Below are 27,122 nucleotides of genomic sequence, written 5' to 3' on the forward strand. Positions count from 1 at the left end.
AACGAGGGTCTACTTCAGATTTGGAGGGAGTTTGCTTCATGCAGTCCAACTCGCACCATTTTTTTTTAATAATAATAATTTTTATTTGTCTTTTGGCATGTACATAATTTAACACAGTAATGCAATAAACCACATACATCCAATTGCAAATCAAACATTCAGTTACATTCACTCAAAAAGAAAAGAAAAATTGAAGTTGCTACAACTTCTGTACACAATCAAAATACTCTTCAGCACTATAAAACTGTTTTTGATGTACAAATTCACGCAGCATAGCAACAAACTCCTTATAACGCGGCTCAAGACGAAGAGACACTGGCAGCGCATTATACAAAGTAGCTGTCCAGCATGCGTAAATGAATTTCACGGGACGAATGCCCAGCATTGAAAGATCCCGGTGCGGAGGCAGAAACACGATCGAGCCTTTGTCTTTTCTGAATCGGGTTTTGTCTAACGAGGCCCGTGCACCCATGATATTCGTTTGCGAGTATATGTAATTGGGACAATTTTTGAGTGTTGTACGTTATCAGGGGCCGTCTCAAAACTGGTGAATCTATCATATCATATTTAAATGCGACGTATGACATACGCCGTCACTGCTTGAGAGGCTGTCAATTTGTCTAATTAAAATTATTTGCAAGAATAATAAATGTATGCTAGTTAGCATATATTTATGTACTGTGAGTGAATTCTTTACATTTTTGGATTGTTAAATACGTCGATATAATTTAAGCCTAGTTTTTAAATTTTGTTTGCTAATTTTTACACTGTACAAACACACCAATATGGCACAAGACACAAGATTGATTGTACTTACTTGATCCCCTGTGATATGAAGAACCTAAGATGAATAGAAAAATATTTGTCCAACTTTTATTTAACTTATTATGTAGATTATGGAAGCTACCTAACACCTTAAATGAAACTGAAATTTAACCTTTCTTTATACTGCTAAAAAAATACGAAAAACAAAATTATACTACAACAATTATATTATAAGGGATATGACTGAGTTTTATATTCACTGCGCAAATTCACGACCTGAGACAGGTCAGGTGTACCACTTCTTGTTAACTTTTTTAACGGCATTTATACATTGATATAGAGATTGGGTGACTACATTTACGTTGCTTCTCTGGCAGAGCTTTTAAATCGATGCGCCATTTAGCCACATCCTCTTTTAATAGCTGTCAGCGAAACGCAAAACAAGAAACGGCACTCATTAGTTTTCCTGCTGTAATAAAATGCTGTAACCAGTTTGCATTTCTTGAGAGGTCACAAGTTAATCCGCGATGCATCGAAAAGCAGTGCCGTTTTTAGCCTTTTCCGTGATTCTTCTCCTTCTGCACTCGCAGAGCTCGGTTTGCAACCGCAGGAAAGGTCACCAATATGAGCAGTATTACTGGAACACCCGTAACTCTTCTTCGCGCTCCGGTGAGGTTAGAGAAGTTTTCAACTGGAAGCAACTGGACTTTGAATTTCCCAACGAGCAAATGCGGGGACAAGCGATTCAAAGTGGTGCTTTCGTGGAGATAAATTCATCAATGCCACTTTCCCTGGAGGTATTTAAATAAAATAAAACTAAAATAAAATAACAAACGATTTGCAGGCTGACAGCACGCGTTTATTTGTGTCGGCACCACGTTGGCGTCAAGGTGTTCCCTTCACCCTGACCTATTTGCCCTTGCCCGGTGCTGACCCAAAGCGCGTACCAACCCAGTCCTCACCCCGTTTGAAACCTTACCCCAATGCCGAGGCGAACCGCCAGGGAAACTGCGACGGTCTGACCTCCGTCTTCAGGATGTCTATTGATAATTGTAACAGACTTTGGGTCGTGGACACCGGCAGGGTTGGCGCACAACAACTCTGCCCTCCTCAGGTTATCGCTTTCGACCTGCAGACCGATGCTATCGTCTACAGGCACCGATTCTCGCAGGTTGACCAGAAAAAATATAGTTTTCAATATAATTGACGGAGAAGAATAACCAAATTAAAAAATATATTGGGACGATAACATTATCATTCAAATAGTCTAAGTGTAGTCTTTTTGGTAGTTTTATATATTGCCACTCTGCCCTCCAACCAAACCTATTTGATATTGAACTAAAATAGTGTCAGTTACCTGATAATAAAATTATTGATGTATATGTAGTCATATTTTGCTTTTTAAACGGAAGTGATAAATTATATAATTCATATCTGATGAAAAATGGACATTGCCATATTTTACACCTCGATTGACTGGGAAATATATTTTATTTTTTATTCCCACCTTGAATGAAAATTCCAAAACTTATATTTTACAGATTGTTAGTTTTGATTAATTAAGAAAAAACAGCTAAAAAACAAATCCTGTCAAATTTAATGTTAAAAATTGCGTAATTAGGAATCCTTGCTGTGCAACTCGCAACCCACAAACATCGCTGTTGAATATAAAGCAGAGGCCCAGTGTGGAAGAGGAAATAATTTGGATGCTTTCTTGTATGTGACGGACACGTTGGCCTACGCTATCATTGTCATCGACACCTCGAGTGGAAGGTCATGGCGCGTGTCCGACAAGAGCATGTTCCCCAACCCCGAGGCCGGTTCTTTTAACGTGCAAGGCGTCAAATTCGACTTAATGGACGGCATTCTTGGGCTTGCTATAGGTGGGATAAAATTTTGCTGTGCAGACGAAAAAGTATTTATAAAAATAAATTGAAATTTGAATTTAAAATTAGTTTGATAGCAGTAAATAACAAACCTCAATCAGGCTCTGCATTGGCACACATTTTAATTCTAAATATTAAATGATTTAATAATTTTTTAATTACGATTTCCTCCCTTTTAGGACCTCCTAGGTACTACAAAAATGACCGTGATTTGTTCTACAACCCGATGACCTCATTCCAACACTTCTGGGTGCGTACGTCTCGTCTCCAGAATGAAAACGCGACGACTCCTTCCAACCCTCAGCCATTTGAGACTTTCCAGACAGGGCAATGGAAACGCAATTCTCAGTCGGCAGGCTGCGGCATCAGCTCCAGCGGCGTTCTCTTCTTTGGGCTCGTCAACCAAAACGCCCTTGCTTGCTGGGACACGTCCAAACCATACACGGCCCAAAACATTGCTGTTCTAAAAAAAGATGACGAGAAACTGCAGTTTCTCTCAACCGTTGTGGTCAGTATATTAGCCACTATTTTTTTGCAACCGATTTAGAACCAGCCCGTTGGATCGTATTGTTAAGGCGTTCTCAGGAGTGTCGAAGCAATAGGGGGACATTAAAGCATTTCAGGGATATTTTAATGGCTGCTTGTTGCGAATGACTGCAACACAGCAAACCTGAGAATTAGTGCCCTCCAACACCTTAACTTACAGCTCGTATAACTGGAACGGCTCCTGACTTACCAGCAAAGCTCGCTGCCGCTCTTGCTCGTCTTGAATATTTTCTATTGAGCTCGTTTGGGCAGTTCTGGCCGCTGACTCGAAATGCTAAAATAGCTCAACGGGCTGGGAGGCGCACCGGCGCCGAATCGCCACTAGATGGTTTTCACACTTTCCAGCGGCTTTAAGGACAAATTAATGTAAAGTACGTGTTTCAATAAAAGACCTCGGTGCGGGGAGACGAAAAGATGGCCACATTGGGCCCAAGCTGCTGTGCGGCCACTTGGGCCCCATATTATCCGCTTGACGGAGTTATTTGAACTCGGTGAGCTCAAAGCCCACGGAAAGTGCTGAGCAGACAAAAATACAAGAAAAAATAAATAAATGTGTTTCTGATCCTTATAGGTTGATCGCATGGACCGATTGTGGGCGCTGTCTACTCGTTTCCAACGCTTCTTCACGAACAGCCTCAACCCTGAAGATGTTAACTTCCGAATTTTCTCCGGCACAGCCGCAGAAGCAGTGCGCAACACTGCGTGCTACGTTCCAACCCTTGGAGAAGGTCCAATGCGTGGTTGGGCGTAAAAATCAATATTTATTATCATTAGAATAATACACAGTAAAATGGGTTGTAAATTAATAATAAATTTATTCATACCTAATTGAGTTGAGACAAATAAATATTATCTTCATCCTTGATAAAATTACTCATTTTGAATAAATGATCCAGTGATCAAAATATTTTTGACCAAACTACGATATGTATACTAAATAAAATATTAGTACAAATTTTTACGAAATATCTTTTCAATACACCAACAGAATTTTCCCGTTTGAATATATAAGGGGCTATATGCTGGATCGGTTAAAATCTCTTTTTAAATGTAAAAATGAAATCAGGGTTACTATAGGGGAGGTTTAACATTAAATATATCAAAGAGTAAAACTGTAAATCCTATAATTCAAGGGGCTATGAGTTCTTCAACGGAAAGCTGTTCACTTCAGCGATTAAAATCAATAAAATACCACTCTAAAAATCTTTTTTTCAATTTCATTAAATCCCTTAGCACTTTGACACTTGTCGTGTTTCTTCACGCACTACTCACAGAAGACCATGTGTGTCGTAGCCCATTCTGACTTCCTGCTCGGACTATTCGACAGGTTGCTTGCACAGCTTCACGTAGGCGCATTTGGGAGAGATCTTTTCGTGCTCGCAATTATTTTTATTATGACTATTATTGTTAGATTAGAATAAACAATTATATATTCAACGTTCCAAAATAACTGACCACCCTGAAAAGAGTGGTTGGGGTGTGATCGAAATTACAACGGCTCGCCGGTCAGAAACTGTAGAAGTTTTGATAGTGAAATTTTCAACCCTTTCAGACGAGTGGTTTCGTCGCTGCACCAAAACAGTTTCTTATGGGAATCTCATTTTAAACCAATTTTTGGAAAAAAGTTTCGAAACTTCTCATCATGCAAATGTGATTTCTAGACCAATATTTTGCGCTGATTCAGAATCTGAGGTCAATTTTTGTTCCGGCATCCGAATTATTTTCCATGGGCGTCACAAACGGTGCCCTCAATCGCTTGTTTCACAGATGGACTCATGAAAACCCTGAAGTTGACATCGTTTGGGTCAATGGTGTCCAAAACAAACTGCTGAATCCTAGCAGAGAGAGCCCACACTCTTTTAATATTGTCGATCTGCGTATGAATAGGTATAATTTATTTCCATTAATTAATTTAAAATATTTATTTCACTTACCACGACGGAGACGAGAAACTGCATTGCCGTCTTGTCCTGCGCGAGGTAGCCGAAATTCCTCGGTTCAAATGGACTTTTTGAGTTCCAGCAAACGAGAGCGTCCGAATTGAGCAAACCAAATATCATAACGCCGTTTTTGTCCATGGCGTAGCCAGCAGTTTGGCTCTGCCTGGACTTGAGGCCCGTCTTAAAAGCATTAGGGGAATTTTTGGCCTTCTTCTTGTCTCGCAATATCGACGTTTTCACCCAATGCTGCATGTCACCGCCCATCGCCGAGAAATATAATTCACGGTCTCCGTTAGCCATACGCGGACCTGAAAAATAAATAATTAATGTGAAATTAAATAAATTAATTTATGTGACCAAGGGCAGGTTCAATATTACGAATTATTTTTTTTTAGATATTTCAATGAAATTAATTATATTAAATTATATTTATGTATTGATGCGCAAGAATGACCAAGTATATCTTTTATCTTTTTCATTATTAAAATTCAATTGAGGAAGTCGCAAACCTAAAGCCATTCCCATGACGCCATCCGTCAAGTCAAAGGTTTGTCCACCAACGTGGAAAGTGGTCCATTCGGGATTCGGATAGACAGTTTTGTCTGTAACACGCCAAGCGTCACCGGTGGACATGTCTGCCACAATGATGGAGTAGGCCACTGTGTCGGCGATGTAGAGGAACGCTTGTTTCGGGTTTTTGCAACCGCCCTTAGGAAATTCCACCTGTATGTTTGCCGGAAGGGCATCACTTTTCAACACGTGCTGTGAAAAACAGTAAAGACTGGAATTAGCGGAAATCTGATATTTTTTAATTTACTTGACACATATAGAATGTCATCTCTGTGTCTCATTGATTTTATTAGTTTAGAATAAGATTATTTTTCCTCACACTTTCCTTTAGATTGACTTACGTACATTTGTTTTTTGTAATTCAAAAATTATTTTAAATTCGACGATCATTTACAGAATATAATTTGATGTATTATGTAAAAAAACCCATTCAAACTAGACACAAAAACATTTTTGGAGACAAAAAAATAATAGCTCTATTGCTTATATATAAGGCAATAGCTTTGATTGTTGGAAAATCGAGGTAAAATCCTCTAAACCGGCTCTAGGATCCAACTAAAAGAGATCAAAACCGTTCTTTTATGCTGAAAAAATTCTCTTTTTGACACCAATTTTTTTCTTTACCCAATATTTAAGTTTTAGTTTTTAAGAACAAACAAATAATTAAAACCTTCGGAAGGACGTATTGCAGGACAACTTTATCGGTTTTTAGGTCGATTGCCATAACCTTTACAGGGCAGATGCGGTTAGGCACGAGCCACGAGGACGACCAACCAGTGTCGATGGCCCACAACCTGTTGCATTCGTCGATAAACACCCTGAACACCGAGGTCAGCCCATCGCAGTTGCCCTCCCTGCTCAGTTCCCAGCTGGGATAGGGGTTGAGCCGCGGCGAACGCTCGCCCTTTGCGTCAGGGTACTCAGCGTAGGCCAGGGTTGCCGGCACTCCGCTCTTCCAGCGAGGCAGACTCACGAACACGCGATTTCCGGCTGCCTGCAAAGCGCAAAAACACATGAAAAAATCAATTAGCATTATGGCCTCGAACTTGTGCATTCAAGGTTTTCAAATTGTATCCCTAAAGCGTTTCAAACTTAATTTAAAGTTTTAAATTTCAATAATATAACCGACATACGTGAATACCTGTTGGAACAGCGGCGGACGGCACAAAAGAACCATTTTTCAGAGCTTCCTGTCTCTGCTCCTCGCTAGGGTAGTTGAAATCAAACTGACTCCACCCAAATACTTCCACGACCCGTTGCTTCGCAGCCCCTGCATCTTTTTTCTCTGCTGCGGCGAGCACTGTGCTCAGCAGAGATAAGAGGCTGGCTAACAGCAACAGCCTCATATCGGTATATGGCAAGGATTATTCGATGTCAATCTGCTTTCGGATTTTTGATCTGTCAGGAGTAATTATTGTTATCGAGAGAAGTAGCAAACACCAAAAGATGTTTTCTGGTGGCTCTGTTGAGCCAATTTGAAAAACATTTTGGGGAATTTTGTTTTCATGTTTGCTTCAACCTCGAATACTTGCAGACCGCATACTTCCTTGCCAACCCATGATAAGGATAAAATTCGTCCGTGGTTTAGACAATTCTTATCAAATTGCTATTTTCAGATTGCGCATTATTTTTTGTCTAGTTTGTATCCAAACAGTCATGAATATGCAAATTGTTGGGTTTATTCTCTCTTTTCGTTTATCTCATACAAAATGAATAAATCAAGACTAATTGCAGAAAATGTTGACGAAAAATAAAAAAGCTCATTTTGAACATTTTCTGGATATTTATTAGCAATAGCCCCATATCGATTTATGGCATGGATTTTTCAATGTTGATCTGCTTTCGGAGTTTTTTCTGTTAGGGTGAGCGATTGTAGAAGGCTCAGCAAGCTGCGTTGCGCCGCGCAAGCCGGCAAATTTTGGGTAACGTGGGCAGCCGCTGTGAATCTGGCTAAGCTTCGCCAGCCATGCCAGCTACCGAGGAAAAAGGGTCAAAAAATAAAAAAATGCGTGAAAGAGAAAAAATGTCTTCCGGCCCTTCAGACCGTTAAACACGATCAAACTTCACGTTTAAAAAATTGTCAGCCGCACCATTCGCAGGTGAAAATGGCCAGCCACCGCCGGGCAAAAAATTTGGCAAACTAAGCCCGGCAGTCACCGTCTTAAATCTCGCGGGTGAGACCTCTAAGCAAATTTTATCGAAAATGTGAATTAGCAAACAACAAAAGATGTTTTCTTATGGCACTGTTAAACAACATTTTGGGAATTTTGTTTTCATGTTTGCTTAAACCACGAATATTTTTAAACCGCAAATTTCCCTGTCAACATGTCAAAGGACAACATTTGTCTGCGGTTTAGACTTAAACTTATCAAATTGCTAAATTTTCAGACTACATTTTAAGTCTGGTATGTCCAAATTTTTAAATGATTGGGTTTTAATCTCTCTTTTACGTTTAGATTCAAAATTTGGTTTATTACGGATCAGCAGGGTACCGTACATCAAAAGAATAATCAAGATTCTGCAGGAATGTTTAAGAAAAACAAAAAGGCTTCCTTGGAATATTAATCATCTGAATACTTTTATTGTTATAATTCTTATAGAAAATAGTAAATAACGTCGAGAATCAAATATCAAAATTCATTAGTTCTGTCCCTCTTGTAGGCCCTTTTTTTCTTTATTTCGTCATTATCACAAATGGTCCCCTTGACTGCAGTGACGGTGCTTTCGCTCATAAAAACGCGAGTGCTGATCTCATTGGGGTTCATCTTTTCTGAGAAATACGTCTGTATGCCTGAAGAAATAGCCCAGAGGCGCCCAGTTTCATCAATCTATATTCATGACAAACTGTAAAAAACCTTCAACTCTCCAAACTGAAATTCCGCATACCGTTACTTCTGCGAGGAACTTCATTGCCACTTTGTCCTGCGCCAAGACACCGAAGAACCTACTTTCGTAGGGGTTGCGGCGAGAGTTCCAGCAAACGAGGGCATCCGAGTTTAGCAGCCCAAAAAACAGCACACCATTCTTGTCCATGGCGTAGGCGCCTGTTTGGCTGGTTCGCGGCAGGGACCCGGTTTTGAATTCATCGCGCGGAGGGCTCAAGACAGAGTCCTTGTTGCGAAGAACGGACGTTTTCACCCAGTGCTGTTTGAATGAGCTCATTGACGAAAAATATAACGTTCGGTCACCTTTCCCAGGGGCACCTATACACGAAAAGAGGGTCATTCTCAGAATGAAGGAATATTTAAAAATAATTATGAGATTTGAACTAAATAAACATTGAAATGCAAGGAAATTTTAAAATCATTAAATTTTTAGTAGGTAATGCACTCATGATTCACGGAATATTGTTAGAAAGAAATAAAAACGATAATGGAGGATTTTATTTTTGTAAAAAGAATTAATAGAGCTTTGCAACGGACCAGATATTAATAATAGCAATCCTTGCCAAAAAAGCAGCTGAATATTAATAAAACTCTAGAAAGATATCGTGGCTTTCGGTTTTTTTTACAGAAATATTCCAAACAAAGTATGTTTTATTCGTTTCATACTCAGGGCCATTCCCATAATTCCGTTCATCGTTTCAAAGGTTTTTTTTCCAACGTGGAAAGTGCTTGCTTCTGGATCGGGGAGAACGGTTTTCTGAATGATTCGCCACGACTGGCCAGAAGACAAATCAGCAACGATTATCGCAAAGGAGGCAGTGTCTGCAATGTAAAGGAACGCGTCTTTTGGCGAGCCGCAGGTGCCCTTTGGATACTCCACCTTGATGTTAACAGGCAACGACTCGTTTCTCACAGCTTCCTGCAAAACGTGTTTTTTTTTTTACAAGTCCCGCCCGTATTAAACCATCCAGACTTACTTCGTCTTTTAGGATGAAGGTGTTGACAAGTTTGTCTGTTTTGAGGTCAAAGGTGAGCACCTTGGCAGGACAGACTCTAGTGTACTCGTGCTGAATGGAACTTGCTATGCCTGTGTCGAGGACCCACAGCCTCCCGCACTCATCTGTTGTGACCCTGAACACCGAGGTCAAGCCCTGGCATTGGCCCACCTTTTGAGAGGCCCAGTCAGGGTAGGGGGTAAGCGGGGGCGCAGCGTCCCTGGAGGGGTACTCGACGAACGCCAGAGTCGCGGGAATGCCCTTGGGTTTCCAGCGAGGCATGGAGAGGAAGACGCGGTTACCAGCCACCTTTGTTTTTTAGGTTAATAATTATCAGGACAAGAAATTAGTGAGGATATTACATGGACTCCAGCGACATGCACGTCAGAAGGGTTGAATTCGCCGCTGCTGATGGCCTCTGCCCGTGCCTTGGGGCTAGCATATTTAAAATCGATCTGCTTCCAGCCAAATACCTGCTTCACTCGCGCGTCGTCCAGTGGCGGAAACCCTACGGCCTGCACTAATGGGGTCAGGTGCAGGACGCCAAACAGAAAACAGGTCGGAAGCAACATTTTCATGAGATCCCTTAACTCGCCGCGTACTTTAAATGATGGGCTTTTGGGTTTCCGTCTTTATACGTTTGTGGTTTGGCTTGAGAGCAACAAAAACAACATAAAAAATACTTATCGCTTTATACTTCCTCTGCGACATTATACACGGGGACGAATTTCTATGCTCATCGTTTGGATAATTTGCGCCTACTTTTGATTCTCTTGCAATAACGAGGGTCTACTTCAGATTTGGAGGGAGTTTGCTTCATGCAGTCCAACTCGCACCATTTTTTTTTAATAATAATAATTTTTATTTGTCTTTTGGCATGTACATAATTTAACACAGTAATGCAATAAACCACATACATCCAATTGCAAATCAAACATTCAGTTACATTCACTCAAAAAGAAAAGAAAAATTGAAGTTGCTACAACTTCTGTACACAATCAAAATACTCTTCAGCACTATAAAACTGTTTTTGATGTACAAATTCACGCAGCATAGCAACAAACTCCTTATAACGCGGCTCAAGACGAAGAGACACTGGCAGCGCATTATACAAAGTAGCTGTCCAGCATGCGTAAATGAATTTCACGGGACGAATGCCCAGCATTGAAAGATCCCGGTGCGGAGGCAGAAACACGATCGAGCCTTTGTCTTTTCTGAATCGGGTTTTGTCTAACGAGGCCCGTGCACCCATGATATTCGTTTGCGAGTATATGTAATTGGGACAATTTTTGAGTGTTGTACGTTATCAGGGGCCGTCTCAAAACTGGTGAATCTATCATATCATATTTAAATGCGACGTATGACATACGCCGTCACTGCTTGAGAGGCTGTCAATTTGTCTAATTAAAATTATTTGCAAGAATAATAAATGTATGCTAGTTAGCATATATTTATGTACTGTGAGTGAATTCTTTACATTTTTGGATTGTTAAATACGTCGATATAATTTAAGCCTAGTTTTTAAATTTTGTTTGCTAATTTTTACACTGTACAAACACACCAATATGGCACAAGACACAAGATTGATTGTACTTACTTGATCCCCTGTGATATGAAGAACCTAAGATGAATAGAAAAATATTTGTCCAACTTTTATTTAACTTATTATGTAGATTATGGAAGCTACCTAACACCTTAAATGAAACTGAAATTTAACCTTTCTTTATACTGCTAAAAAAATACGAAAAACAAAATTATACTACAACAATTATATTATAAGGGATATGACTGAGTTTTATATTCACTGCGCAAATTCACGACCTGAGACAGGTCAGGTGTACCACTTCTTGTTAACTTTTTTAACGGCATTTATACATTGATATAGAGATTGGGTGACTACATTTACGTTGCTTCTCTGGCAGAGCTTTTAAATCGATGCGCCATTTAGCCACATCCTCTTTTAATAGCTGTCAGCGAAACGCAAAACAAGAAACGGCACTCATTAGTTTTCCTGCTGTAATAAAATGCTGTAACCAGTTTGCATTTCTTGAGAGGTCACAAGTTAATCCGCGATGCATCGAAAAGCAGTGCCGTTTTTAGCCTTTTCCGTGATTCTTCTCCTTCTGCACTCGCAGAGCTCGGTTTGCAACCGCAGGAAAGGTCACCAATATGAGCAGTATTACTGGAACACCCGTAACTCTTCTTCGCGCTCCGGTGAGGTTAGAGAAGTTTTCAACTGGAAGCAACTGGACTTTGAATTTCCCAACGAGCAAATGCGGGGACAAGCGATTCAAAGTGGTGCTTTCGTGGAGATAAATTCATCAATGCCACTTTCCCTGGAGGTATTTAAATAAAATAAAACTAAAATAAAATAACAAACGATTTGCAGGCTGACAGCACGCGTTTATTTGTGTCGGCACCACGTTGGCGTCAAGGTGTTCCCTTCACCCTGACCTATTTGCCCTTGCCCGGTGCTGACCCAAAGCGCGTACCAACCCAGTCCTCACCCCGTTTGAAACCTTACCCCAATGCCGAGGCGAACCGCCAGGGAAACTGCGACGGTCTGACCTCCGTCTTCAGGATGTCTATTGATAATTGTAACAGACTTTGGGTCGTGGACACCGGCAGGGTTGGCGCACAACAACTCTGCCCTCCTCAGGTTATCGCTTTCGACCTGCAGACCGATGCTATCGTCTACAGGCACCGATTCTCGCAGGTTGACCAGAAAAAATATAGTTTTCAATATAATTGACGGAGAAGAATAACCAAATTAAAAAATATATTGGGACGATAACATTATCATTCAAATAGTCTAAGTGTAGTCTTTTTGGTAGTTTTATATATTGCCACTCTGCCCTCCAACCAAACCTATTTGATATTGAACTAAAATAGTGTCAGTTACCTGATAATAAAATTATTGATGTATATGTAGTCATATTTTGCTTTTTAAACGGAAGTGATAAATTATATAATTCATATCTGATGAAAAATGGACATTGCCATATTTTACACCTCGATTGACTGGGAAATATATTTTATTTTTTATTCCCACCTTGAATGAAAATTCCAAAACTTATATTTTACAGATTGTTAGTTTTGATTAATTAAGAAAAAACAGCTAAAAAACAAATCCTGTCAAATTTAATGTTAAAAATTGCGTAATTAGGAATCCTTGCTGTGCAACTCGCAACCCACAAACATCGCTGTTGAATATAAAGCAGAGGCCCAGTGTGGAAGAGGAAATAATTTGGATGCTTTCTTGTATGTGACGGACACGTTGGCCTACGCTATCATTGTCATCGACACCTCGAGTGGAAGGTCATGGCGCGTGTCCGACAAGAGCATGTTCCCCAACCCCGAGGCCGGTTCTTTTAACGTGCAAGGCGTCAAATTCGACTTAATGGACGGCATTCTTGGGCTTGCTATAGGTGGGATAAAATTTTGCTGTGCAGACGAAAAAGTATTTATAAAAATAAATTGAAATTTGAATTTAAAATTAGTTTGATAGCAGTAAATAACAAACCTCAATCAGGCTCTGCATTGGCACACATTTTAATTCTAAATATTAAATGATTTAATAATTTTTTAATTACGATTTCCTCCCTTTTAGGACCTCCTAGGTACTACAAAAATGACCGTGATTTGTTCTACAACCCGATGACCTCATTCCAACACTTCTGGGTGCGTACGTCTCGTCTCCAGAATGAAAACGCGACGACTCCTTCCAACCCTCAGCCATTTGAGACTTTCCAGACAGGGCAATGGAAACGCAATTCTCAGTCGGCAGGCTGCGGCATCAGCTCCAGCGGCGTTCTCTTCTTTGGGCTCGTCAACCAAAACGCCCTTGCTTGCTGGGACACGTCCAAACCATACACGGCCCAAAACATTGCTGTTCTAAAAAAAGATGACGAGAAACTGCAGTTTCTCTCAACCGTTGTGGTCAGTATATTAGCCACTATTTTTTTGCAACCGATTTAGAACCAGCCCGTTGGATCGTATTGTTAAGGCGTTCTCAGGAGTGTCGAAGCAATAGGGGGACATTAAAGCATTTCAGGGATATTTTAATGGCTGCTTGTTGCGAATGACTGCAACACAGCAAACCTGAGAATTAGTGCCCTCCAACACCTTAACTTACAGCTCGTATAACTGGAACGGCTCCTGACTTACCAGCAAAGCTCGCTGCCGCTCTTGCTCGTCTTGAATATTTTCTATTGAGCTCGTTTGGGCAGTTCTGGCCGCTGACTCGAAATGCTAAAATAGCTCAACGGGCTGGGAGGCGCACCGGCGCCGAATCGCCACTAGATGGTTTTCACACTTTCCAGCGGCTTTAAGGACAAATTAATGTAAAGTACGTGTTTCAATAAAAGACCTCGGTGCGGGGAGACGAAAAGATGGCCACATTGGGCCCAAGCTGCTGTGCGGCCACTTGGGCCCCATATTATCCGCTTGACGGAGTTATTTGAACTCGGTGAGCTCAAAGCCCACGGAAAGTGCTGAGCAGACAAAAATACAAGAAAAAATAAATAAATGTGTTTCTGATCCTTATAGGTTGATCGCATGGACCGATTGTGGGCGCTGTCTACTCGTTTCCAACGCTTCTTCACGAACAGCCTCAACCCTGAAGATGTTAACTTCCGAATTTTCTCCGGCACAGCCGCAGAAGCAGTGCGCAACACTGCGTGCTACGTTCCAACCCTTGGAGAAGGTCCAATGCGTGGTTGGGCGTAAAAATCAATATTTATTATCATTAGAATAATACACAGTAAAATGGGTTGTAAATTAATAATAAATTTATTCATACCTAATTGAGTTGAGACAAATAAATATTATCTTCATCCTTGATAAAATTACTCATTTTGAATAAATGATCCAGTGATCAAAATATTTTTGACCAAACTACGATATGTATACTAAATAAAATATTAGTACAAATTTTTACGAAATATCTTTTCAATACACCAACAGAATTTTCCCGTTTGAATATATAAGGGGCTATATGCTGGATCGGTTAAAATCTCTTTTTAAATGTAAAAATGAAATCAGGGTTACTATAGGGGAGGTTTAACATTAAATATATCAAAGAGTAAAACTGTAAATCCTATAATTCAAGGGGCTATGAGTTCTTCAACGGAAAGCTGTTCACTTCAGCGATTAAAATCAATAAAATACCACTCTAAAAATCTTTTTTTCAATTTCATTAAATCCCTTAGCACTTTGACACTTGTCGTGTTTCTTCACGCACTACTCACAGAAGACCATGTGTGTCGTAGCCCATTCTGACTTCCTGCTCGGACTATTCGACAGGTTGCTTGCACAGCTTCACGTAGGCGCATTTGGGAGAGATCTTTTCGTGCTCGCAATTATTTTTATTATGACTATTATTGTTAGATTAGAATAAACAATTATATATTCAACGTTCCAAAATAACTGACCACCCTGAAAAGAGTGGTTGGGGTGTGATCGAAATTACAACGGCTCGCCGGTCAGAAACTGTAGAAGTTTTGATAGTGAAATTTTCAACCCTTTCAGACGAGTGGTTTCGTCGCTGCACCAAAACAGTTTCTTATGGGAATCTCATTTTAAACCAATTTTTGGAAAAAAGTTTCGAAACTTCTCATCATGCAAATGTGATTTCTAGACCAATATTTTGCGCTGATTCAGAATCTGAGGTCAATTTTTGTTCCGGCATCCGAATTATTTTCCATGGGCGTCACAAACGGTGCCCTCAATCGCTTGTTTCACAGATGGACTCATGAAAACCCTGAAGTTGACATCGTTTGGGTCAATGGTGTCCAAAACAAACTGCTGAATCCTAGCAGAGAGAGCCCACACTCTTTTAATATTGTCGATCTGCGTATGAATAGGTATAATTTATTTCCATTAATTAATTTAAAATATTTATTTCACTTACCACGACGGAGACGAGAAACTGCATTGCCGTCTTGTCCTGCGCGAGGTAGCCGAAATTCCTCGGTTCAAATGGACTTTTTGAGTTCCAGCAAACGAGAGCGTCCGAATTGAGCAAACCAAATATCATAACGCCGTTTTTGTCCATGGCGTAGCCAGCAGTTTGGCTCTGCCTGGACTTGAGGCCCGTCTTAAAAGCATTAGGGGAATTTTTGGCCTTCTTCTTGTCTCGCAATATCGACGTTTTCACCCAATGCTGCATGTCACCGCCCATCGCCGAGAAATATAATTCACGGTCTCCGTTAGCCATACGCGGACCTGAAAAATAAATAATTAATGTGAAATTAAATAAATTAATTTATGTGACCAAGGGCAGGTTCAATATTACGAATTATTTTTTTTTAGATATTTCAATGAAATTAATTATATTAAATTATATTTATGTATTGATGCGCAAGAATGACCAAGTATATCTTTTATCTTTTTCATTATTAAAATTCAATTGAGGAAGTCGCAAACCTAAAGCCATTCCCATGACGCCATCCGTCAAGTCAAAGGTTTGTCCACCAACGTGGAAAGTGGTCCATTCGGGATTCGGATAGACAGTTTTGTCTGTAACACGCCAAGCGTCACCGGTGGACATGTCTGCCACAATGATGGAGTAGGCCACTGTGTCGGCGATGTAGAGGAACGCTTGTTTCGGGTTTTTGCAACCGCCCTTAGGAAATTCCACCTGTATGTTTGCCGGAAGGGCATCACTTTTCAACACGTGCTGTGAAAAACAGTAAAGACTGGAATTAGCGGAAATCTGATATTTTTTAATTTACTTGACACATATAGAATGTCATCTCTGTGTCTCATTGATTTTATTAGTTTAGAATAAGATTATTTTTCCTCACACTTTCCTTTAGATTGACTTACGTACATTTGTTTTTTGTAATTCAAAAATTATTTTAAATTCGACGATCATTTACAGAATATAATTTGATGTATTATGTAAAAAAACCCATTCAAACTAGACACAAAAACATTTTTGGAGACAAAAAAATAATAGCTCTATTGCTTATATATAAGGCAATAGCTTTGATTGTTGGAAAATCGAGGTAAAATCCTCTAAACCGGCTCTAGGATCCAACTAAAAGAGATCAAAACCGTTCTTTTATGCTGAAAAAATTCTCTTTTTGACACCAATTTTTTTCTTTACCCAATATTTAAGTTTTAGTTTTTAAGAACAAACAAATAATTAAAACCTTCGGAAGGACGTATTGCAGGACAACTTTATCGGTTTTTAGGTCGATTGCCATAACCTTTACAGGGCAGATGCGGTTAGGCACGAGCCACGAGGACGACCAACCAGTGTCGATGGCCCACAACCTGTTGCATTCGTCGATAAACACCCTGAACACCGAGGTCAGCCCATCGCAGTTGCCCTCCCTGCTCAGTTCCCAGCTGGGATAGGGGTTGAGCCGCGGCGAACGCTCGCCCTTTGCGTCAGGGTACTCAGCGTAGGCCAGGGTTGCCGGCACTCCGCTCTTCCAGCGAGGCAGACTCACGAACACGCGATTTCCGGCTGCCTGCAAAGCGCAAAAACACATGAAAAAATCAATTAGCATTATGGCCTCGAACTTGTGCATTCAAGGTTTTCAAATTGTATCCCTAAAGCGTTTCAAACTTAATTTAAAGTTTTAAATTTCAATAATATAACCGACATACGTGAATACCTGTTGGAACAGCGGCGGACGGCACAAAAGAACCATTTTTCAGAGCTTCCTGTCTCTGCTCCTCGCTAGGGTAGTTGAAATCAAACTGACTCCACCCAAATACTTCCACGACCCGTTGCTTCGCAGCCCCTGCATCTTTTTTCTCTGCTGCGGCGAGCACTGTGCTCAGCAGAGATAAGAGGCTGGCTAACAGCAACAGCCTCATATCGGTATATGGCAAGGATTATTCGATGTCAATCTGCTTTCGGATTTTTGATCTGTCAGGAGTAATTATTGTTATCGAGAGAAGTAGCAAACACCAAAAGATGTTTTCTGGTGGCTCTGTTGAGCCAATTTGAAAAACATTTTGGGGAATTTTGTTTTCATGTTTGTTTAAACCACGAATACTTGCAAACCACAAAATTCAGTGACAACATGATAAGGATAAAATTCGTCTGTGGTTTAGACAATTCTTATCAAATTGCTATTTTCAGATTATGCATTTTTTTTGTCTAGTTTGTATTCAAACCGTCGTCAATATGCAAATTGTTGGGTTTTCATCACTCTTTTTGCATATCATGTATACAAGGAAAGAAATTTAGTCTCTGCAGGAATGTCAAAGAAATAAATGCTCTCTTTGAATATTAATTTTCTGGATATTTATTGGTGGGATGATTCATATCGAAATTGTTTACAAACGTCGGGCATCAAAGATCATTATATCTGCTCCTCTTGTAGGTCTTTTTCTTCTTAATTTCGACATTCTCACAAACGGTTCCCTTGACTGCAATTTCAGTGCTTTCGCTCATAAAAATGCGAGTGCTGATCTCATTGGGGTTCATTTTTTCTGAGAAATACTTCTGTATGCCTGAAGAAATAGCCCAGAGGCGCCCAGTTTCATCAATCTATATTCATGAAAAACTGTAAAAAACCTTCAACTCTCCAAACTGAAATTCCGCATACCGTTACTTCTGCGAGGAACTTCATCGCCATTTTGTCCTGCGCCAAGACGCCGAAGAACCTACTTTCGTAGGGGTTGCGGCGAGAGTTCCAACAAACGAGGGCATTCGAGTTTAGCAGCCCAAAAAACAGCACACCATTCTTATCCATGGCGTAGGTGCCTGTTTGGCTGGTTCGCGGCAGGGACCCGGTTTTGAAAGCATCGCGTGGAGGGCTCAAGACAGAGTCCTTGTTGCGAAGAACGGACGTTTTCACCCAGTGCTGTTTGAATGAGCTCATTGACGAAAAAAATAATGTTCGATCGCCTTTCCAAGGGGTACCTACTCACGAAAATAGTGTCATTCTTAGAATTAAGTACATCCAAAAAATATTATGAGATTTGAACTATAAATATTAAAATGTAGGAAATTTGAAAATTTGAATTTTTTTTTTAGAAGCTATTGACTCACGAAATATCATTAAATAGGAAACACAGCTATAATCAAGGATTTTATTTTTGTGATGAGCATTGATAGAGCTTTGCAACGGATCAAAAATTAACAATAGCATTTTTTTGTCAAAAAAGTAGCTAAATAAAAATAAAACTTATTTATCGTTACTTTCGGTCGTTTTTTTAAAGAAATATCCCTGACAAAGCGTGTTGCATTTATTTCATACTTAGGGCCATTCCCATAACTCCGTTCATCATTTCAAAGGTTTCTTTTCCAACGTGGAAAGTGCTTGCTTCTGGATCGGGGAGAACGGTTTTCTGAATGATTCGCCACGACTGGCCAGAAGACAAATCAGCAACGATTATCGCAAAGGAGGCAGTGTCTGCAATGTAAAGGAACGCGTCTTTTGGCGAGCCGCAGGTGCCCTTTGGATACTCCACCTTGATGTTAACAGGCAACGACTCGTTTCTCACAGCTTCCTGCAAAACGTGTTTTTTTTTTTACAAGTCCCGCCCGTATTAAACCATCCAGACTTACTTCGTCTTTTAGGATGAAGGTGTTGACAAGTTTGTCTGTTTTGAGGTCAAAGGTGAGCACCTTGGCAGGACAGACTCTAGTGTACTCGTGCTGAATGGAACTTGCTATGCCTGTGTCGAGGACCCACAGCCTTCCGCACTCATCTGTTGTGACCCTGAACACCGAGGTCAAGCCCTGGCATTGGCCCACCTTTTGAGAGGCCCAGTCAGGGTAGGGGGTAAGCGGGGGCGCAGCGTCCCTGGAGGGGTACTCGACGAACGCCAGAGTCGCGGGAATGCCCTTGGGTTTCCAGCGAGGCATGGAGAGGAAGACGCGGTTACCAGCCACCTTTGTTTTTTAGGTTAATAATTATCAGGACAAGAAATTAGTGAGGATATTACATGGACTCCAGCGACATGCACGTCAGAAGGGTTGAATTCGCCGCTGCTGATGGCCTCTGCCCGTGCCTTGGGGCTAGCATATTTAAAATCGATCTGCTTCCAGCCAAATACCTGCTTCACTCGCGCGTCGTCCAGTGGCGGAAACCCTACGGCCTGCACTAATGGGGTCAGGTGCAGGACGCCAAACAGAAAACAGGTCGGAAGCAACATTCTCGTGAGCTCCCAGACTCGCCGCGTACTTAAATGATTGGATTTTTGTTTTTCGTCTCTATAAGTGTTTGCGGTTTGGCTTGAGAGCGACAAGAAAAAACATATTATGCTTATCGCTTTACTTCCTCTGCGACATTAAACAGGGACGAATTTCTTTGCTCGCCGCTTGGTTGATCTGCGCTTGCTTTTTTCTCTTTTGCATTGCAAATATAAAAAGTCTACTTTGGATTTGGAAGGATTGCTTCCTGCTCCTGCAGTCCATGGATGCTCCACTGCAGAACTCTCCTGGAGTAAGCTAAACAATTGATAAAATCGTAGTCCACTCGTCTCTATTCAACCAGCTAACACCTCCTTTTGCAAGTGCAACTTAGCGGCTTCCTATGATCCAATCTTCCGACAACAATAGATAAAGACGACTCTCTCTCTCTCTCTCTCTCTCTCTCTCTCTCTCTCTCTCTCTCTCTCTCTCTCTCTCTCTCTCTCTCTCTCTCTCTCTCTCTCTCTCTCTTTGTGCACCCGAATCTCGGATATTAGTGGTCCTATTAACAAAAATTAAGTACCTTTTGACTCGACTTGAAGTGAACTAAGTAACTGAATTGGTTTGAAGAAGACAATTACTCGTCAACGTCATGCTAAGGTGTTAAAACGGACGAAAAATTCTAAATTTCACGTTATTGAGGGGGTTAAAAGGGGGTTGGGGGGTTGGTGGGTCTAATACCCCTTTAGTGCACTTAGGGACGTCGAGAGGAGTCTAACGGTATGCGGTTTTTCAAATTCTGATGACTAGAAGTCGAGATTTGGCCAATCATCGTTTTTTACCAACCTCGAAAAACAAGGGTTTTCGAAGTTTTCATTTTTTATTAAAAAAAATGAGGCAAAACGCCATTCCAAATTTTAACGTTTTTAGCTTCATTTTTTGTGCTCTACAAAATGGCTATGAAAAAAATAAAAAATTTCAATATATTCATTTTCAAATTTGAGTTTAAATTCAAAAAATTAATTTTTATGACCTTGACCTTTGACCTACCACTTTGAGGTCAATGTAAAAGTTTTTTGCCTTGTTGAGACGAGTTTACGGGTTTTTTAATTTTTGTTCTAGGACTACCCTGAGCAAAGTTATGAAGTACTCAAAATTCCCAGATTTTGACATTTGAACGCCCGCAAAACCCGCAAAAATTGGAAAGTCGGAGTTTTCTCAATTGTTTTGAAGTACAATTAGGGCAAAATTAACGCAAACAAAATTTCATCAAAATCTATCGACCCCTGGACAGAAATTTGTTGCTTTGACTGAATATGGCTCATTACAAATTAAAAAAAGTCAGGGAGAGCAAAGTCTATATTTAATATATTTTTTTTAATGCGATCATAGTCCAAGATATTTTACTCACACATGTCACACATATATTTACACTTACTTTCAAATTTAAATAATTATAAAACTCAGGAAACGAAAATTTTAAGAAAAAAGTCGAGAGACCGGTTGCACTTTGGACACTGGTCGTGTTCCTGCACGCACTGCTCACAGAAGACCATGTGGCCGCAGGGTAGACAAGCAGTCTCGACCTCGCGCGGACAGCCAGAATGCTTGCACCGCTTGTCGAAGCCCATTCCAACTTCCTGGTCAGACTGTTCGACAGGTTGCTTGCACAGCTTCACGTAGGCGCATTTGGGCGAGATCTTTTCGTGCTCCTCCAAAGGACGGTTTTGTGGCTCCCACGCCCGCAAGCCCAGACCGCAGTAAAAACAAAGGCACTCGTCTTCTTTGCCTGTAGAATATTATTAAATTATTAAAAATATTAATTTTCAATAATGAATTTGTAAATCGCACCTGTATAGTAAAATCCAGCAGCACTGAGTTCTGCGACAGACGGTTTATTCTGACCAGACCACTCTTTGAATGACTCCTGCCTCTTTTGTATGTTAACCATTTCTGGGTTTGATGGAGAGTTTGGTGTGACAACTCCTAGGGTGCGAGCGCTGACTTTCAAATCTGACTTTTCAGTGGCTTTGTTTCTCTTGACCTTTAGTGCTCCATCTAAGGAAATTCAATAAGAATATTAAACACATTCATAGTTAGTTTTTGATCAACCTAATTTAAGTAGTTAAAAAATGATCAATTCATTCACAAAATTGCTCTCATATTCTCTCTACTTATAGAACTGACCAATTGTAATAGGTCACTATTATTGACTTCTTCATCTTCTCAAAATTCACCGAATAATATTCAAGGTGGAGAATGAAAGCCATTTCGTAACATACGTTCATATATCCTTTTGCTGTATTTTTTCATTCACGGTTGTTAACCATTTTTAGATTTAATTGTAAGAAAAAATTAAGGATTTCGAAGTTTGAAAAAGATTTGACTGAGAAAATGTAATTAACTTTTGAACTACTTAACACATACAAAAATCTCTCTTTTTTACGATGTTAGAAAAATAAGCATGAAATATTGAACAATTTGAAACCCTTACATTTAGCCAGAGCTGCATTTTCTGTTTCGAAGCGATTTGGCCTGCGGTTCTCGTAAATTTCGTTTCCGATTGCGATGTTGTAGGCGCAACCTTTGATGAAGGGACACAAAGGATTCCAGCGTTCGTGCTCAGTGTGCGCCGAGTCATCATCCTCCCACTGCATCACCTCCAGGTTGCAGAAGTGACACCTGCACCTGTCGATGTCCACTCCCAAAAAATAGAATCCATCTGCGGCTAGCTCATATGGAGAAACGGAACTATTCGGAAATTTCTTCTCCAAAAATGTGAATAGCCTGGATAAACATAAATTGAAATAAATATTAATTTAACTGTGAAAGGTAAAATACTAGCATAAAATTAATATGATTATTTTATCTGAAAAGTGTAATTCAAATCAAATCAATGCAATCTAGGCAACTTTAATTACTTATGAAATTAGTATAAAAAAGAAAAAAATTTAATCTAAAAAAACATATTTTGGGCAGCTGATGCCTCCTGAACTTTTAATAACGGCACAAACCTACAAAACAAAGTCTTATTTTAATAACATTTAAAAAAATGTAAAGCTGATAGGGAAAAATAAAAATCAACGGAAATTTTGCACGTTTTTAAATGCTGAAAAAACTTTTCCTTGTTTTTTTTAACTAACCCATTTTACTGACACGTGCTGCTCACAAATTTAATTTAAGATCAACTCTTTCACTGATAAAGAAATTAAAATTTGCTCGAAATAAATTTACCTGTAAGCCTCAAAATTATAATTGATTACGCTGGCGATGGGGAAGTTATTTACGCTTTCGTCCTCCTCATCGAGCAAAGGGCAATCCGGACTGCCCCTCTCGTGCAATAGATTAATTTCCAAAGGGTTTGATTTGAAATTGCTGGCTTCGTGATTGCAGTAGTGGCATCGCGGTAGATATTTTTCAATGTCGAAATAAAATCCTGAGGAGGTCAAGGCGCGTCGGTTGACGGGGTGTCTCTCATCAAAGTCGGCAGGGAAGGAGATGTAGCGGTGCAGTTCGATGTTGAAGTCCAGCTTGCTTGGGTCCATTGTTTCTTCTCACATTGCTGACCAGGCACGGTCTGAGAATATAAGGCAACGGGACTAATTATTTTATGGCGTTCCGTCAAAGACTATTACGACGGGTTACTAATTTTTTGGATAGGAGTCAAGCTTTGCAAGTTTTTCATCCGCGAATACTAAGATAAGATTGGAGTGGCCCACACGTCTTCTGGTCTTTTAGTCTAATCGCAAACGCATGAATCAGAACAAGGACATGTTTATCGAAATATCAAAAAAGTCTAAGGGCGGAAATTTTTTCCTTATTTCCTGTTACAGCTTTTGCCGTATCGTTTTCTTCTTAGATTTAAATAACAGCGTTTTTTCTCAGATTATTTTTGCTTGCCATGATTTGTATTTTTTAAATTAAAATTCATTTTTCATTCTGCATGTTCCTATTTACTTCTTCTACAGGGAAAATCTTAAAAAAATTGATTGGGAATCAAACAAGAATGAATTTAATTCACACTTACGCACTTCTGGAAAAAAATTTTAAGAAAAATCGCAGAGTTGTCTCCTTATTTTACGCGATATTCGCAATGTAGGACTTTTAAATTTTCATTATTCATCACAAATAGGCAATAATAAATCGCGTTCAAAAGCAACTTCTATGATCAGCTCTAGCATGCTAGGAACAAAAACCATGACAATTTCCTCATAGACTTTTTGCCGAGCAGCGCGCACACTCTATTAAGAGTGGTGGTATTATTGCTTCTGCTTTAATCGTGAGTTTCAGCAGGTTGTTCGCTGACACAACAAATGCCTGATTTCTCCTAAATTTCCTTTGTAGGTTTTATAATTTTATATATTAAATGACCTTTTCGAAGAAATAAACTGAATTGAATTGATAGTGAGATTAAGTCGAAGCGCAACTACTGTATAGATGGCGCGAACATTGATTATTGCGACGGTTCCGCAGAGAGGAGTAAAAAGTCAAAGCTAACGCGTGAGTCACGTTTCTCACTTGCGGCTGGTCAGTTACCGCAAATATTCGCTAGAATAATAAAATGCTCTTTAATTTAAAACTCTTTGTTTAATGGTGTTTCTGCCACTCTGAATAATTGTCGTGATCATCGGTCACCTGTATATGCACTCTCTATTATTAATTATTGGCTGTATTTTACAACTAACCCAGCAAGCTTTAAATGTATTTTTATGAAAATAAACCACTATATCGCGATTTTTTTTTGTCAATTGATCAAGTCTGTTAGGTCAAAAAGGTCAGTCAGGACTAAAGATATGATAAGCGTGTTAGTTGGCAACGACATTATTTGGTCAACAGCAGCGGAATAGAGGTACATTGACGTACGTTATCGTTCTCACTCAGGTCGGCGCCAGTCATCATGGTCACCGAATTGTTCAGTAATTCACTCAGGTACGATAGCATTATAGAGAGAAATTCTTGATGAACTTTTCAATTTAATTTTGCTAATTCTATAATACATAGTTATACTACGAATTAAATAATAGTTGAATAGTTGCGACATAATATGTATATTAATTTGAAAATGAATTTACAAGACACTGTCAGCGCTTTTGGGTTGCATCTGGTGACTTTTGGCAGTCAAACTGGGTTTGGGCCCTGGACACTTTTGGTAGCCAGGATGATGAAACTACTTATATCTATGGTAAAAATATACTAGAATAGTTATTTATTTTCGCACAGAATAATGGAAAATAACGAAAATTATCTTTCCCTAGAGCTGATTAATATCAGTTGCATCTTTTCTATCTTTTGATTGTTTAAATTCATTTTATTTAATTAATTTTATTGAAATAGGTTTGACCTTTGTGACCATGGCCATATACTGGGGTCTTGGATTCGGATATATTCTCATGGATTTGAGCAAATGGCCAAAGTTTTTACAAAAATATAAAATTCGGCCAGGCACCAACGAGCCCTTTGATGTCTCCAAATTCATTCGAGTAAATATTTAAAAAAAATATTAATAACTGGAGATATAAATACATAGTAATGCTCATCTCTCAGGGTGTGCTGCAAAGCTTATTCAACCAAATTGTAGTTGGCATCCCAGTTGCTTACTTTGCCTACAAACTGATGCTATGGCGGGGGATGCCGCCGATCCGCGTGCTACCCACCTTCCAGAGGCTGCTCTTTGATCTGCTGGCCTTCGTCCTGACTGCAGAGTTTAATTTTTACTACAGTCATAGGTATGAATATAGAAAAGAAATGCATTTTTTTAAAGAGAATAATTAGCGATGGACGGGAAAGACTCTTTTTTAAATAAATATATCAGGTGTTGGAATTAATATTTAAATGGCCAGTGTAGGAAATAAAAAACTTTCCAGGTTACTTTTTTCTTAAAATGTTTCCTTTAAAAATATTTTTTCCTTACGAAATCGCATTAATATCCAGTCATTTATTGCCATATAAGAAAGTTTACAACTCTCTAGACATTTATCAATAATTAATAAAAACAGGCGATCACAATTTCATGTATGTGACTTAATTAAATTATATTAAATTATTTTCATCACTGTTCAAGATAGGGTAAAAAAATGCAATAGGCAAATCACAGAGTTGATACAAATATATCCGTTCGTCATATTTGTGTGATACTATTTTGTTTTCCCAAATAAAAAGGTGGAAGGCCTTGCAGGCTGGTCATGTTAACATAATTTTTTACTGTGAAAAAGACCAACTTCAAGTGCTGGTCAAGTATTGCGAAAATTTCGGTAGACATTTGAAAAAGCTGTAAAGCAATTTTAACGACCTCACCTTCCAGGATGCTGCACCACAAGTCTGTCTACAAATATTTCCACAAGAAGCACCACGAGTGGACGTATCCGGTGTCTGTGATGGCTATCTGCTGTCACCCTGTGGAGCACTGCTTTTTAAACATGTTCACCGTTCTCTTGGGGCCCTTCCTGCTGGGCTCGCACATGGCCACCAGCCTCGCCTTTTTGGTCATGGCCATGCTCCTCATTCTGCACGACCACAGCGGTTTCCACTTGCCGTTCGCCTACTCTTCGCAGTTCCACATTTTCCACCACCTCAGAATAAACCAATGCTTCGGCGTCATCGGTCTTTTGGATTGGCTGCATGGTACAGACATCATTTTCAGGAGATCCACGGCCTTCAAACGCCATGTGGTACTCACCGGTATCACATCCACCAGGGAACTGTACCCGGATTAAGGATTTAAAAGAAAAGAGTTCTTGTTGATTTCAAAAGCATTTCATAGAATACGAATTAAAAAAATGAATGAAATAGGCTATATAACATTGCTTCTGTGCTACTCAAAATAAAATCAGGAACTCAATCAGCCCCAACATATTATGGCCTCGCACAGCTCAAGAAATTGGAGAACAAAATTTTAAATTAAATATATAGGATGTAAATCAATGTTTCCAAACATTTATCAGAAATTTGGTCAGGTACCCATTTTATTATTGTGTTATAACTGACTGGATTTAAAGCTCAAAAAGTTATTCAATGCTCTTTATGCATGTTATAAGCTTTTTTATCCAAGAGCGATAACGACTTAATTTACATCGAACAATGCAGTAAAACATCTTCCAGGAGGGACATTAGAAATTAATCAATTCGAGTTTTGACAAATCACGTCTTCGCCTTCACAAACTGCGCAGCTGAGCAGACCTGTAATGCGAGTTGCATACTTAGATCAATCACTAACGTACCTACGCCAAAATTCAACCAGGGTAAGAGCCAGAATAGCTGAAATTATAAAATAATTGCAAAGCTGGAAAAAAGTTAATATTTCATCACATTCAGGAAAATTCAACGAAACTAAAAATATGTGCATTTAAAGTCCATTTGTGTCTAGAAACTCATACCACAACAAAAAATATTTATGATCTCTTGTCTATTCCATATTGATTGATACTTTTTATTTT

At 39.6% G+C, this 27,122-nt stretch overlaps 7 protein-coding genes across 8 annotated transcripts; 3 read left to right on the forward strand and 4 right to left on the reverse strand.

Annotated features, from left to right (window-relative positions):
* Positions 1 to 1,223: 1,223 nt before the first annotated feature.
* Positions 1,224 to 4,029, forward strand: LOC135947958 (protein yellow-like). The gene is made up of 5 exons (XM_065496973.1): positions 1,224 to 1,562; positions 1,610 to 1,936; positions 2,387 to 2,648; positions 2,831 to 3,159; positions 3,769 to 4,029. Exons 1-5 carry the CDS (start codon positions 1,293 to 1,295, stop codon positions 3,946 to 3,948), a joined length of 1,368 nt encoding a protein of 455 aa, XP_065353045.1. The 5' UTR covers positions 1,224 to 1,292; the 3' UTR covers positions 3,949 to 4,029.
* LOC135935716 (uncharacterized) lies at positions 3,989 to 10,214 on the reverse strand. Its single transcript, XM_065478294.1, has 10 exons — positions 9,950 to 10,214; positions 9,570 to 9,896; positions 9,259 to 9,511; positions 8,594 to 8,910; positions 8,346 to 8,535; positions 6,841 to 7,073; positions 6,378 to 6,701; positions 5,647 to 5,899; positions 5,132 to 5,445; positions 3,989 to 5,070 (listed from the first exon to the last, which is right to left on the reverse strand). The coding sequence occupies exons 1-10, from the start codon at positions 10,163 to 10,165 to the stop codon at positions 4,915 to 4,917; spliced, it is 2,583 nt and encodes an 860-aa protein (XP_065334366.1). The 5' UTR covers positions 10,166 to 10,214; the 3' UTR covers positions 3,989 to 4,914.
* A 1,376-nt stretch (positions 10,215 to 11,590) lies between these two features.
* LOC135948236 (protein yellow-like) lies at positions 11,591 to 14,396 on the forward strand. Its single transcript, XM_065497417.1, has 5 exons — positions 11,591 to 11,929; positions 11,977 to 12,303; positions 12,754 to 13,015; positions 13,198 to 13,526; positions 14,136 to 14,396. The coding sequence occupies exons 1-5, from the start codon at positions 11,660 to 11,662 to the stop codon at positions 14,313 to 14,315; spliced, it is 1,368 nt and encodes a 455-aa protein (XP_065353489.1). The 5' UTR covers positions 11,591 to 11,659; the 3' UTR covers positions 14,316 to 14,396.
* LOC135948237 (protein yellow-like) lies at positions 14,356 to 17,523 on the reverse strand. Of its 2 annotated transcripts, none has more exons than XM_065497418.1 (5): positions 17,208 to 17,523; positions 16,745 to 17,068; positions 16,014 to 16,266; positions 15,499 to 15,812; positions 14,356 to 15,437 (listed from the first exon to the last, which is right to left on the reverse strand). In XM_065497418.1, exons 1-5 carry the CDS (start codon positions 17,418 to 17,420, stop codon positions 15,282 to 15,284), a joined length of 1,260 nt encoding a protein of 419 aa, XP_065353490.1. In that variant the 5' UTR covers positions 17,421 to 17,523; the 3' UTR covers positions 14,356 to 15,281. The 2 variants fall into 2 exon arrangements, with proteins under 2 accessions (XP_065353490.1, XP_065353491.1); XM_065497419.1 differs by having other exon boundaries at positions 17,216 to 17,392.
* A 307-nt stretch (positions 17,524 to 17,830) lies between these two features.
* Positions 17,831 to 19,766, reverse strand: LOC135933980 (protein yellow-like). Its single transcript, XM_065475466.1, has 5 exons — positions 19,503 to 19,766; positions 19,123 to 19,449; positions 18,812 to 19,064; positions 18,158 to 18,474; positions 17,831 to 18,099 (listed from the first exon to the last, which is right to left on the reverse strand). Exons 1-5 carry the CDS (start codon positions 19,710 to 19,712, stop codon positions 17,902 to 17,904), a joined length of 1,305 nt encoding a protein of 434 aa, XP_065331538.1. The 5' UTR covers positions 19,713 to 19,766; the 3' UTR covers positions 17,831 to 17,901.
* Positions 19,767 to 21,042: 1,276 nt separating this feature from the next.
* On the reverse strand, positions 21,043 to 24,778 carry LOC135941394 (baculoviral IAP repeat-containing protein 7-B-like). The gene is made up of 4 exons (XM_065486898.1): positions 22,924 to 24,778; positions 22,184 to 22,476; positions 21,541 to 21,747; positions 21,043 to 21,478 (listed from the first exon to the last, which is right to left on the reverse strand). Exons 1-4 carry the CDS (start codon positions 23,232 to 23,234, stop codon positions 21,153 to 21,155), a joined length of 1,137 nt encoding a protein of 378 aa, XP_065342970.1. The 5' UTR covers positions 23,235 to 24,778; the 3' UTR covers positions 21,043 to 21,152.
* LOC135941411 (fatty acid hydroxylase domain-containing protein 2-like) lies at positions 24,517 to 27,110 on the forward strand. The gene is made up of 5 exons (XM_065486921.1): positions 24,517 to 24,618; positions 24,765 to 24,871; positions 25,024 to 25,169; positions 25,234 to 25,415; positions 25,991 to 27,110. Exons 1-5 carry the CDS (start codon positions 24,587 to 24,589, stop codon positions 26,400 to 26,402), a joined length of 879 nt encoding a protein of 292 aa, XP_065342993.1. The 5' UTR covers positions 24,517 to 24,586; the 3' UTR covers positions 26,403 to 27,110.
* The last annotated feature ends 12 nt before the right edge of the window (positions 27,111 to 27,122 follow it).

This window comes from Cloeon dipterum, chromosome 1 (genome assembly GCF_949628265.1).
Source record: "Cloeon dipterum chromosome 1, ieCloDipt1.1, whole genome shotgun sequence".
NCBI classification, from domain to species: Eukaryota; Metazoa; Arthropoda; class Insecta; order Ephemeroptera; family Baetidae; genus Cloeon; species Cloeon dipterum.